This window comes from Nematolebias whitei, chromosome 5 (assembly GCF_014905685.2).
Source record: "Nematolebias whitei isolate Nwh7 chromosome 5, NemWhi1, whole genome shotgun sequence".
In the NCBI taxonomy this organism is placed as follows: Eukaryota; Metazoa; Chordata; class Actinopteri; order Cyprinodontiformes; family Rivulidae; genus Nematolebias; species Nematolebias whitei.
The window spans coordinates 10,682,467-10,696,440 of NC_056502.1; the positions used below are offsets into that span (position 1 = coordinate 10,682,467).

The 13,974-nt window shown below is 39.5% G+C and overlaps 1 protein-coding gene across 1 annotated transcript; it reads left to right on the forward strand.

The window, feature by feature from the left end:
- Positions 1–10,859: 10,859 nt before the first annotated feature.
- cnr2 (cannabinoid receptor 2) lies at positions 10,860–13,527 on the forward strand. The gene is made up of 3 exons (XM_037676569.1): positions 10,860–10,916; positions 12,359–12,410; positions 12,500–13,527. Exons 1-3 carry the CDS (start codon positions 10,860–10,862, stop codon positions 13,525–13,527), a joined length of 1,137 nt encoding a protein of 378 aa, XP_037532497.1.
- The last annotated feature ends 447 nt before the right edge of the window (positions 13,528–13,974 follow it).

The following is a 13,974-nucleotide window of genomic DNA, read 5'->3' on the forward strand; positions in this document are numbered from 1 at the left end:
TATATAAATATATATATATATATAGATATATAGATATAGATAGATATATATATGTGAGTGTGTGTGTGTGTTTGTGTGTTGGGGGGAGGGGCGCGTAAACAATAGGAAGTCAAAGCATACCTTTACATAAATTATTATCAACTGCAGGAAATTGTGACTTTTCTCAACATTTCTCATGTTTTAATTTCTTAAAATTTTAAATACCAAGTATTTTGGTTAAAATCAAAAGTTAGACAAAAGCAAAATAAACTAACTAGAAAAAGAAAACAACTTTATAGGAAAAAATATATATCCTTGTTCTTTCTGGAGTCTTATTTTTTGTAGCTTGTACAAAGCTCTGACATTTACACATACACCAGTTATAGTCTGGTGCTTCAGCATTAATATATGGTGTCATATAATATCCGGTCACACAGAGGAATTAAATTGGTGCTTTTACTTAAAAACTAGGAGATTTTGTGCAATAAAAGTACTCTTGAGGGAATACATATTAACAGTCCACACATCACTGCCATCTAGTGACTAAGAAAACTGAGGAAACATAAAATAAACCATCCATCCATCCATCCATCATCTTTTATCTGCATCTTCCTTTTTGGGTCATAGAAATGCATTAATAAATTTTACAGGATAAACTTTGATCTTGTTGCTGTATAGGACAGGCACACACGATGTGGGACAGGGACATACAATTACTTTTTTAAATATTGAAAAAAACAGTAGTTGGAAAAAATATAGAACTGTTTGGAGAACGACACTTTCACACACACAAAGCTCTTTGTTGTGTCTGTTGAATAAGAAAAAGTTAAGTTTGTGGAAAAGCTTATCACATATTTTCTTTTTTGAATTTATTTCCAGTATGTATTTATTGTTTGTTTTCCATACCTCAAAGTCAAAAGCATTTTTCAGGTGTGTGTGATATTTTTCCTCATAAACAAAACTGAGTTAGCTGTGAGAAGTTTGATAAAGCATTTTCATTTTAAATCAGGGATAGTAGTACTTTAAATTGGGATTTTTTTTAACCTAGAATAACTATTTAAATATGCCATAATTAGAGAAGAAATGAACTGATAACTGTAATTGGACTCATTAAGTAAATCGTTTTCTAGACAAGAACCAAGAAGACACGAAACACACACACACTCACATCTGAGGCCAGTTTAGAGACACCTAATAACCTAATGTGTGGTTCTGGATGGTGGTCAAACAGAACTGACTGTATATAGAAACAATTCAAATACTTTGTAAGTAACAAAATTATGGGTTTTACATGATAGCTGTTAAGTGTAAAGATTGTATAACCAAGCCTTGTTAGTATGCTTCTTCTTTTGACTTTTCCCTCTTCAGGGGTAATCACACGAAGACGTCCTCCTCTATCTCACTCTGTCCTTGACATCATCTGTCCTCACTCCAACTACCTCCATGTCCTCTAACTCCATCCATATATCTCCTCTTTGTCTTTTTCCTGGCAGCTGCATTTCTAACATTCTTCTACCAATATACCCACTGTCCCTCCTCTGGACATGTCCAAACCATCTCAGTCTGGCCTCTCTAACTTTATCTCCCAGTTGTTCAACCTGTGCTGTACCTCTGATGATCTCATCCCTAATCTTATCTGGCCTTGTCACTCCTAAGGAGAACTTCATCATCTTCATTTCTGCAACTTCCAGTTCTTTCTCCTGTCAGTGCCACTGTCTACAGACCATGCAACATAGCTGGTCTCACAAGTGGCTTGTAAACTTTTCCTTTGACCCAACAATGTTCAGTCAGGTCACCTGGACAGTTTCTATTTTGGTTGAGAGACATTTTGCCTTCCATCCTAAGGGCTTCATCAGTCTGAGGAGTCAGAAACAAACTGTCGTCCCCACTAAGCAGTACACTCCTACAGTGGACCAACCAGTTTGCTGGTGATAAGATGGTTTCTGGGGGCCGTCCTCTCCCCCGTCGACTCCTCCCAGGCAGGCAGCCACAGCCAAAGTGTTTCAAGACATCACGGTATTTTCCTGTGATCTTTTCTGACACCCCTTTGTTGCAAATCATTCCTGAAACTTTTCTTCGCCCACTCCATCCTACCTGGACTTTTTTCTTGACCTCTTTACCACACTCCCCATTTTCCTGGACAGTGGACTCCAACTAAATACTTGAAGTCCTGCACCTTTGTGACCTCTGTTCCTTGTAGCCTCACTGTTCCACCAACCTCCTGCTCATTCACACACATGTACTCTGTCTTAGTACGGTTGACTTTCATTCCCCTTCTTTCAAATGCATACCTCCATCTCTCCATACTCTCTTCCACCTGCTCCCTGTTCTCACCACAGATCACAATGTCATCTGCAAACATCATAGTCCACGGGGATTCCTGTCTGACCTCATCTGTTAGTCGGTCCATCAACAGAGCAAACAAGAAGGGGCTCAGAGCTGATCCTTGATGCATCCCACCTCCACCTTGAAGCTATCTGTCACTCCTAGAGCACATCTCACCACTGTCCTGCTGTCCTCATACATGCCCTGTCAGTCTAACATATTTCTCTGTCACTCCAGATTTATTCATGCAATACCACACCTCCTCTCTCTGTATTGTTTTTTTTTATGCTACTAGTGCTTAGTGTATTTCTAGTTAATGTTTTTCTTAGTTCATATCTTAGATCTTATTACTGTTTTTCTTTTACATTTTGAACTTTTGTTGGATGTAACCGGGAGCCTGTGTACGCAATTTCATTCCACCACATGTGCCACGTGTGATGTGTATGACAAATAAAGAACCTTGAATCCTTGAAAGCAAAGATGGCATCTGTGGTGCTCTTTCTCTGCATGAAACCATACTACTCACAAATTGTCACCACTCATCTAAGTCTAGCATCCACAACTCTTTCTCTCCCAGATTTTTGTATAGCTCATTAACTTAATTCCCCTGCAGTTGTTATTACAATGCTGTACATCACCCTTGTTCTTTAAAATGGGCACCAGTACACTTCTTCTCCATTTCTCAGCCATTTTCTCACCCTCAAATATGTCATTGAACGTTTGAGTTAAAACCTCACTGCCATCTCTCCAAGACATTTCCAAACCTCCACTGTAAGTCATCAGGTCCTACTGTCTTCCACTTCTTCGTTCTTTTCAGAGCTTTACGGACTTCGCCTTCCCTAATCTTTCTCACTTTCTGTTGCACAGTTTCCATGACCTCTATTTATCTTTCCCTTTCATTCTTTTCATTCATTAGCTCCTCAAAGTATTATTTTTATTTTCCCATCATGCTCTCCTCACTTATTAGAATATTACCATTCCTATCTGACAAAGTTAAGCCGGTCCTCTGGACGGTTTCTTTTTGTTGAAACTTTTTGTCTTTCATCCAAAATACTTCATCAGGCAGAGGAGCTGCAACAAACTCAGTCTTTGAAATAGCACCTTTTTGTAGAGGATCAACCAGTTTGATGGTGCTCAGGGGCCAAAGTGGTTTAAAATATCCTGATCCTAAAACTCAAGCTAGATCAAGAGTTTGGGCAGGTGGCGAGGGATAGGGTGAACTACAGAAACCACCTGAGCACCATCAAACTGGTTGATCCACTAGAAGGTGCTATTTATAAGACAGAGTTTATTGTGGCCTCTTGGAATGATGAAGTCTTTTGGATGAAAGACGAAATGTTTCAACAAAATGAAACCGTGCAGAGGACCTGGCTTAACTTTGTTAGATTTTTCTACCTGAGTTATTTAGCACAAACCACATTATCATTCCTATCTTTAACAAGCCTAACTTGTTGCACATCCTTTCCAGCCTGATCCTTCTGCCTCACTAATTGGTAAAAGCCAATCAGTACTTGTACTGATTGGCTTGTACCTGTAAATATACAGCGGTTATTTATTGTTTGTAATAATGTGACCTTTTTTGTTTGTTTGTTTTTCACATCACTGATCGGATAAAGCTTAGAGAAGATCTGGTGTTCTGGAAATGAGGGGAAGACATTTTATTAATAGATTCAAGCTGAATCAATCTTTAGCAGAAAAGACAGGCCTGATGCCTGAGTCAAGGATGGTTTTTGAAGTGGGGTGGGGCGTGTTGTTGTGCAACAAGATGATGTAATCTTAGGAATAATTGAACATTGATGGCTTTAGTCTGTCCTGCTGTCCATTGTATTTAAGCTGCACCTGGACAGACAAAGACAGAGAGGAAATCTTATTTTAGCAGCACTATCAGTTACTAATTACATTTACTGCCTCCTGACTGTCTTTATCTGATGGGTCATTGGAGAAGAAAACATATCTTGTGAACCAGAAAACATTTTTATAAAACATCACCCTGTTCATATGAGCTTCATATATATATATATATATATATATATATATAAATTTTTTTATTTCTTTTTTTTTGTCATTAGTCATGACAAATTTGTTGGTCCTAGGCATTAATTGTGTGGGTTGTTTTTAGCACACTTCCCTCCAAGTTTAGAGACTGAAATAGGTTTCTAATTTATCTCAGAAAGCCTCAGGTATTGCTCTGTATGAAAACTGTTTAATTTGTTAGAATGTATTTTTGTTTTTACCAGAGGGACGTGATCTAAACTAAAAACCTAAATTGTGGATTAAACTGCTTGATAAAGTCAAAAGGGAATAACGAACTAAAAACTTTTCCCAGCTCAGTATGAAGTTTCATAACTCAGCCACAGTGTAGTCATCAAATTGTCCATCACTTCCTCCTGTTGTTATTCCAGCAGTATTACCCAATGTCAACAAACAAATACACAAATATTTTGCTAACAATCAAACTTGATCAAAAATATTCAAGATTTGTGCCGCTCGGGGTGGATCTATTACATTCATTCTGAGTTATTGCTTTTGAAAACTGTAATTCCTCTTTTTTCTCGATGTAAATCGCTTTGTTTGGATGATTACTTTCTCTGGCATCAAATGCTGTGCAGCTGGAAGGATTTTTACTGAAACCTTTTTACTTTTGGGTATTTATGGTGATGCGTAACCATGGCAACAATGTGTTTTTTAACAACCAGGAGCAGCTGATTAACATCTCAAAAGCTCAAATACCTCACAGTCTCAAATCCCAAATGACTTGAAAAGGAGGCGCCATGGACGAATTCCCATCAACCTGGTGGTGGTGCTCGATTACCTGACAGCCAAGATCCTGGAGCTGGTGGGAAACTTGACTTGTGGAGGACCGGGATCATCCCTCGGCACCTGTTTTTTTTTTCTCTCTCCCTTTAATTTTACTCATTGATTGTTGTTGTTGTTGTTGTTAAGCACTTTGATAACAGGTTCTGTTTTAAATGTGCTCTATAAATAAAGTTGACTTGACTTGACTTGTCTGTGGCGACGAAGAGCTCGGCAGACTGCTAGGAGGAGTGACCATCGCTCAGGGAGGAATTCTTCCGGCATTCGGACTGTCCTGCTGCCCAGGAGGACCAAGAGGTCCATCGGGTCTGACAGCAAGCTGGATCGGGATCAACGGATCAGTATCTGTGGCAAGATTCTTCAGATTCGCTACAGGAGATCCTTCCTTCCCACAGCAATCAGCATCTATAACAACTCTTGAATGAAACCAGGATGATGAGCTACGACAACACTTGATTTCCCATTGGGATTAATAAAGTATTTTTGAATTGAATTGAACTAAATTGAATTGGATTGGATAAATCCCGGCAGCACGGTGGCACAACTGGTAGAGCTGCTGCCTCTCAATGAGCAGGTCCCTGGTTCAAACCCCAGTCCAGGGGCCTTTCTGGGTGGAGTTTGCATGTTCTCTCTGTGCATGCGTGGGTTTTCGCCGGGTGCTCCGGTTTCCTCCCACAGACCAAAAACATGCATGTTAGGCTGATTGGTAACTCTAAATTGTCCCTAGGTGTGAGTGAGAGAGTGAATGGTTGTTTGTCTCGTTTGTCTCTATGTGTCCCTGTGATGGACTTGCGACCCATCCAGGGTGTACCCAGCCCCTCGCACAGTGATTGCTGGACATGGGCACCGGCGACCCCCGTGACCCAAAATGGAATAAGTGGGTAAAGATAATGGATGGATGGATGCTTAAATCCCAATGTTAGTGCCAAACCTTTACACAAAGAAGTCAAGGTTCAGCTTCTACCACACAAGATTTTGGCTCAGTGTATAACTTAAATAAAAGGCTAAACATTCATTAGCTGCTGAACTGTGGCGTCGAGCCAATCTTGGCAAGAAGCTGCTGGAAACTAAAGTTCAGAAGAGAATATTTCCAGAACCCCAGTGTAATCAAGTGGACAGTGAGGTCGTGGCAACAAAAAGTGCAAAAAGAAAAAAAAGTGCCCCTCCATTTGCAACTGGGTACTAGACTTCTTAACCAACAGACCGCAGTCAGTGAAGATCCACAACTTCTCTTCCTCCACCATAACCCTCAGCACTGGCTCCCCTCAGGGATGTGTGCTGAGCCCTCTCCTGTTTACTCTGCTCACGTATGATTGTGCAGCTACCCATCCAGGCTGTCAAATTGTAAAGTTTGCAGATGATATAGTTGTGGTGGGATGCATCACAAACAATGATGAGTCCAGCTACAGGCAAGAGGTGGAACACCTGGAGAGCTGGTGCAAAGAGAATAACCTTCACATCAATGTGAAGAAGACAAAAGAGATGATTGTGGACTTCAGAAGGAACAAACACACCTACACCCCCTGAGGATCTGTGGTGGAAGTGGTCTCCAGCTACAAGTACTTGGGTGTACACATGAATGACAACCCCAGCTGGGGCAACAACACCACCAGCCTGATCAAAAAAGCTCATCAGAGACTCTACTTCCTCATGCGTCTGAGACGAGCTGGTCTGAAAAGCTCAGTCCTCACCTCGTTCTACAGGTGGGCAGTGGAGAGCATCCTGTGCTCCAGCATCAACGTGTGGCATTGAGGCTGCACAGCAGAAAGAAAAGCTTTGCAGAGAGTGGTGAAGGCTGCACAGAATTCTGTTGTAGTCAGCCTCCCCACCATCACAGACATTTACACCTTCAGACGCAGGAAGAGAGCCACCTGCATCACGAAGGACCCCACTCACCCAGCACATACAATTTTTGTCCCGCTCCCCTCAGGAAGGAGGTTAAGGAGCATTAGTGTAGAACCACTAGACTGAGAAACAGCTTCTACCCTGAGACTGTTAAACTCATGAATATCTAACCAGGATAATCACTGTGAAAAATCACATCATGTTGCTGCTGATCTGTTTCATGTTGCTGCTGATCTGTTTCATGTTGCTGTGTTCATGCGTGCTCATCTGCTCACACAGTCTCATGTTCGTGCTGCTGTTCGATGTAATGTTTTTATGCTATTAGTGCTTAATGTATTATTTAGTTGAAGTTTTTCTTAGTTCATATCTTAGATCGTATTACTGTTTTTCTTTTACATTTTATTGTTGGATGTAACTGGGACTCTGTGTACATAATCTTGTTCCACCACATGTACCACATGAGATGCGAATGACAAATAAATCTCTCTGAATCTCTGAAACTGGAAACAGTGAAGTCAGAGGAAAAGCTATGACCACGGTGTATTTCATGAAGTCCTCAGCAACGATTGCCAGAAACCATTACCCCTAACACCACAGCTTTTAATTGGGTTAGTGGCTTCACTCCTGTTCCCTGTTGTGACACATATGAACATAAACTGGTTACTTCCCACCACTGTAGGTGAAAGGGTGAACAGCTACAGCTTATTAAGTTTAGAGTCAACCCTATTTAAGATGACCACAACAACAAAACCACCTGAGCTAATAAAAATGGCTGTGACTCAGTCAATATTTTCAGATAATGAGCTAAAATTTGGCACATTATAGAAAAAAGTCATGCCTAACTTATACTTTAAGCACTAATTGATTCCACAAGTCAACTCTATCTGTTAACAAAATATCCTAAAAACCATTAGAAATGTAAACCTCTGATTAACCTTTGGAAGTCAACTTAACGCAAGATGGTTGCCGCAGTTAATCAACCTCAGCTAACACAAAAAACGTCTACAAATCTGATGTGCTTTAGCTGTAACTACGTCAAACATAGAAATTTGTGCATTTTTGACTGCTCTCCTCCTCTCGTGTTATCGTGGCCACACTCTGCTTATCTTCTTCCCTTATACACTCACACACACACACACACACGCACGCACATGCCCGTTTTGCCACCAATCACGCTTGTGCGGTCACATTACAGTTGTTCTGCTTCTGATAACGTCAGTAAATCATTTCTCCTGAACCAAGCAAGAATAAACTGCAAGGTAAGCTGCTAAAAATCTGTTTGTTTGTTTGTTTGTTTGTTTTAGTGTTCTCCAGAGAGATGCTGTAAAGCTTTCATTACCTTTGAGCTGTCGCTGTCATGCAACATTGATTTTAGATGAAAGAAGCATAAGTGAAGTCTAAAATGTGTTTGATGAGTATATTTTGTGCAGCTTGATGGTAGATCTACTATTTTCAACATAGTTATTGTATTTTTTTGTGCCATTATTATTAAAAAAATGTCTTCAAGCAATGATTTTCCTTCTTTTTATGGCACAGCTTATTTTGAAACATCTTGACAGGGAGCAAGAAGTGATTGGCAGATTGTATTTCAGCGTGTTTGCCAAAAATGGAATGACCAAATGAACGTTTTTAATCTTTAAATTAGGTTTTAGGTGCACATCCCTGCAGGCAAATCTGTTTTTGTATGGACAGAAGGTTCTGAAGTGAGGGCTGTCAGAAACTGTTTCACCATAGAGTAGCAAAACTGGACGTGTTGTAACATTCACAGTTCTTCAGCCCATTTACCCAATATACTGCACGGTACTTAGGAAATATAAGGTGTTCACTAGAAAGTAATCTAATATTTTTTTATTTGCCAACACAGTACGCATTTTCCAAATGGAAATAGAGCTGAAAAAGATATTTGAACAATGGAGACATAAATCAATTAGATTAAAACATTACACCAACTTCCAGTTGCTCAAAAAATAATAACATGTTGGAAAAATTTGAAAACTATTTTCTTCTTGTAAGTTTTATTTGAGCTTCTGAAAAAGTAAAATAACCTGAATGACATCAGATGTTAAGCAGGTGCATAGAAAAAAAGATGGAACGATGGATGTTCAGTGTTGTAATGTAACAAAGTAGAAATACTTCGTTACTGTACTTAAGTAGAATTTTGACATATTTTTACTTTACCTCGTTATTTACATTTCTAGTGCCTTTCACTTTTACTTCACTACATTTCCTCAATAAAATGTGTACTTTTACTTCAATACATTTCTCTTAACCATACTAGTTACTACAATTTAAAATGAGAAGAAATCTGATTGGGCAATGTGTGTTTGTTCTCCCAGTCTACCAGCCTCTCCCCCACGGCTTGTGTGAAACCTGCAGCTCCAGCTGTGAACAAACTAGATGCATATGCAGATAGTATTCGTTACAATAGAGCTTTGTTGACTCACAGTGGAGACACATTCCTGATAGGTGTGAAAATGACGGGAGCTGCTAAAAATGAGAAGTTTGGTGTTCTCCAGGACATGAACTGTTTTAAACTATTCTATATTATTAATTATTCAGAAAGAAACAAGCCATAACCAAACAGAAGCTAGCTCAGTAAACAAGCCTGTGAGCTTTCTAACAGCTTTGTTAATAAAGGTTGAATGAATATACTTCATTAGAATCAGACTTTTTAAAGAGCAATCTTTCATTGTTCAGTTCAAACTTTTCAAGTTTTTGTCACTGGATATTGTACCCAATAAATGTTGTTTTGGAAATTCTAACCTTTGACTTATTACTCTTACATTAAGTACATTTTAGAAGAGAAATTTACTTTTGATACTTAAATACATTAAATGTCCGATACTTTAAGACTTTTACTTAAGTAATAATTTGAAAGGAAACTTTAACTTTTACCAAAGTAATTTTATGGTAAGATACTTGTACTTTCACTGAAGTGTCCCTTTGAGGTACTTTATACAACGCTGTGGATGTTGAAAAGTCATGTGACTTGATTGCAACAAATGGCAGAATGAGCACATCTTTAGCGGAGCAACTCCTCAGTGGACAGAACTCTCATCAAAAATTAAAGATGGCCACCAAAGCTCATAAAAAAGTACAACTCTATCATACTGAGCTTAAATTTGGTGTGGTAGTAGTTGACATATGCTGAATACTAATCAAAAAATCAAGATGGTTACCAAAGCTAATACAAAAGTGGGTTCACTCGGCCATTTTTAAACATATTTGGCTACAATTTGGTGAGGTCGCTGAGAGGAATCCTCAGGTTCTTCTGTCATGAAATCCAGGCTTCTTCAGAATAAAACAAAACCAACACAGCAGATGGTTTCATGTATTAATGGTACACTCTAAGGCAGTGGCTCTCAAACTGGGTTCCTGGATCCCCGGGGGTCTGCAAAAAAATAAAATAAAATTTACAAGCACGTAGATGTTTAGCAATGTTAAAATAAACCAAATGCAGGAAATCACAGCTACTGGTACTTCTGGGGGAGGACCCCCCCCCCCCCGACCAACCTGCTATTTGCGTTCTGGCATTGATCAGTTTACAAATTAAGTCCTGTTACTTGGAATGACTGCTGCTGTTATGATTCTTTTCAATTTTATATAAATAGTTTTCTGTAATAATTTGAAGAAGTGGTGATCCAGTTATTATGTTCATTGTGTGAAAAGGTAACGTTTTTAAGTGTTTTTGATACTGTTAATTTTCTCAAAACTGTAATTTTTGGAAAATGAAATTATTATTGTTTTAATTCAGTGCGTCTTGAATGAAAAACACCCCATGTTTAAAAGTATGAAAATTGCATTAACACTATTATAGAACAGGTCTTGTGTATTTATATTGCACAAATATTTCCATTGCATTAAACAGACTAATTGAAGTAAATAATTTAATAAACATGAGGGTTGTGAGGAGGTCACTGAACCCTAAAAAGTTTGAGAACTCCTGCTTTACGGTATGGCTAATCATCCTCTACCCCAGGGGTCTGCGACCTTTATGATCAAAAGAGCCATTTCTGCCCTTTCTTTCTCTAAATTAAACGTGTCCAGAGTCGCAAAACCTGCTACAATTGTCATTATCAAGTGGTGGCCCATGGGCCACTTTAAGTTTGTTAGAGGGGGCTTTTTTAGCCTGTACGTATGACATTATAAAACTAAAAACATCCAATGATTGTTAACATTTATTGATATTTTTACAGTTTAAGACAAAAGAAAAAAATAGATTCCATCCATCCATTGTCTTTTTGCGTTTCTTCCTTTTCGGGTTGCAGGGAGTCACTGGTGCCCATATCCAGGTTACAAGTCTATCACAGAAGACTGGATTCTTAAAACATATATATATATATATATATATATATATATATATAGCCAATAAAAAATAATAAAAAAAAAAACTATGAACTGTGCAGGCTTATGCATTTTTTTTTAAACTGTGGAATAATTGAGTATCTTACTTTGAAGAAATAAAGCATAAAGTTAAAGGGAGTATAATTTACTCGGTATATTAGTACTAGTATCCACATATTTGCAAAGGAATTGACAGGAAAACTGGTAAAACTAGTCTTTTGTGGATATAACATCCTAAAAAAAAATGTCAGTTTTATGTTAGTTTTGGTCAAAGCGACAGAGCTGCTGTGAAGGGACCAAAGAGCCACATGTGGCTCCAGAGCGGCAGACTGCAGACCCCTGCTCTACCCTTTAAACAGTTTCCTCTATCTCCAGAAGAGGGCAGCCATCATGCAAATGTACAGGCTGACATTCTGTCTTGTGTCTTTAACAACATAGCAAAATTACTTATTACTATTAGTTTACTTATGAAAAATTATCACATAATAATGAAGGATTAAGACATTTTTGTGCAACTCAGAGGTTGCAGATACGTCTCTCCAGCTGCTTCAGCATTCAATAGATCTAAACATGCACTACAAAGTGTTCAAAATGAAGCTAATTGGATAAACTGTTTCTACATGACAGACACAGAGATGAAGCTCTTAGAAAGGTTAAAAATAAGTTGTGCCTTCAGCATGAATTGGTTCTCGGCTCACTTTAAATTCAGACAGCCGTCCTTCTGGCACACCCATCAAGTGATCATCGTTCAACGTTCGTCTTCACTTTCAAACATTAACGTTTCTTTTTAGCTCCAGAATAAATATTGAGCAAGCAGGAAAGAGCAATTGCATCATTGTCTTCATTTCCTTTTCCACAGGAAGTTGCTGGTTTCATCGTCTTGATGTCAAATGGAATAATCAGAATCGAAGAGAAGTACTGGATTTATTTGACCAAATTATCAAATGCAGTTTTTTAACTAAGTTCCGTTTGTGAATACATTCAAACACTAAAATGTTTATTACCTTTGATCAGATTTTGCACTCGGTTTTGAGTGAAATGGAATCGTGAGGCTCCAACATCTTCAGATCCTGCAGAAGTCAAAGACACCTCATCATCAATGGGTACAACACCATGAATGTTTTTGATGATCATGTCCTTTAGCTCAGTGATCCACTCGTCAGACTTTTTCACACTTTTGTATCTTCCACAGCTAACGGGTCGTGCGAGAACCTGGATTGCTACATGGTCCTGACAGAAGCAGAAAGGACGGCCATCGGCTCCATATGTTTCCTGGCCGGTCCAATCACCCTGATGGAAAACGTTCTGGTTCTGGTGGTCATTGGCACCACAGTCAACCTGCGACAGCGGCCCTCCTATCTCTTCATCGGTAGCCTAGCTTTAGCTGATGTCTTCGCCAGCTGCTTTTTCACCACCAGCTTCCTGTTTTTTCACCTCTATCACCAAAGTGACGGCCAGGATGCTTATCTCTTCAAGTTAGGTGGAGTCACCCTGGCGTTCACCAACTCGGTGGGGAGCTTACTGCTCACTGCTCTGGACCGCTACCTCTGCATCTACCATGCCACCGGTTACAAGGCTCTACTGACACGCCGCCGAGCCCTCCTGAGCCTTCTGGTTCTCTGGAGTATCACCATCATCATCTCCTTCTTGCCGCTTATGGGCTGGAGGTGTCCCACACGTCTCACTCCACCCTGCTCGCGCCTGTTCCCCTACATTAGCCGGGGCTATCTGGTCTGCTGGACCAGCTTCATCCTGGTGCTTCTGGCACTCATCCTCGGGGCTTATGGTCTCATCCTGTGGAAGGCCCACCGCCACGAATCATCCTTGTCCAGCCTCCAGGGTGCAGCGGGGACAGGTCCGAACCATATGAGGATGGATATCCGGCTGGCTCGCACTTTTGCCTTTATTCTGCTCATACTGGTGGGCTGCTGGCTTCCTGTACTCTCCTTCATGCTGGCTGATGTCACCACTGTCCTGACTACTACCCAACAGAGAGCTTTTGCTTTTTGCAGCACCCTTTGTCTGCTCAACTCTGCAGTCAACCCGCTGCTTTACGCCCTGCGGTGCAGAGAGCTAAGACTGGCTCTCCAACAGTCTTTACGATGGCTGTGGGAACTGGGGAAGTGCAAGAAATCCACTGGAGACTCAAACCTTAGGATATATTCTGTAGAAAACAACTCGGTTACTGATGAGGAGTTCTCCAGGGGAAGATCCACCTGACTTGTGGTGAACAAAATGAAAAATAAAGATGGTGGATGACTGACATGAAGGAGAACCAATAAACGGGTCATAATATCACCAAGAGCATCAATATTGATTAATAACTGGGTGTTAAATGATTGTTTTAGTTTTAAAACCTTTCAAATGTGTTTTTTTTTTTTTTTTTTTTTGCTTGGATTTGAACAACTATGAGATTTAAAATACTTGTTAGGAGACAATATTAATTCTTCTCAACTTTTTCACATTCATAACATCACTTAATATAATTTTTTACTTTTTGTTTGCTGTTTCAATATGTCATTATATCAAAACACGCTGTGCACGCATTTGTGTGATACAAACGGGACTAAAGGAGTTTTTTTTAAGTGCATTTGAGATAATGCACTGAAACATAGATCCACTGGAAGACTTGTAAGTTTTCTGCACTGTTTCAAACAAAAACATATT

What these genes read in the sequence shown, in the direction of transcription:
- cnr2 (XM_037676569.1), top strand. Translation starts at nt 10,860, where the DNA reads ATGAGGGTTGTGAGGAGGTCACTGAACCCTAAAAAGTTTGAGAACTCC. An exon ending in TTGAGAACTCCTGCTTTACG is followed by an intron (nt 10,917 to 12,358) that starts GTATGGCTAATC and finishes TGGAATCGTGAG; the next exon opens with GCTCCAACATCTTCAGATCC. An exon ending in AGACACCTCATCATCAATGG is followed by an intron (nt 12,411 to 12,499) that starts GTACAACACCAT and finishes TATCTTCCACAG; the next exon opens with CTAACGGGTCGTGCGAGAAC.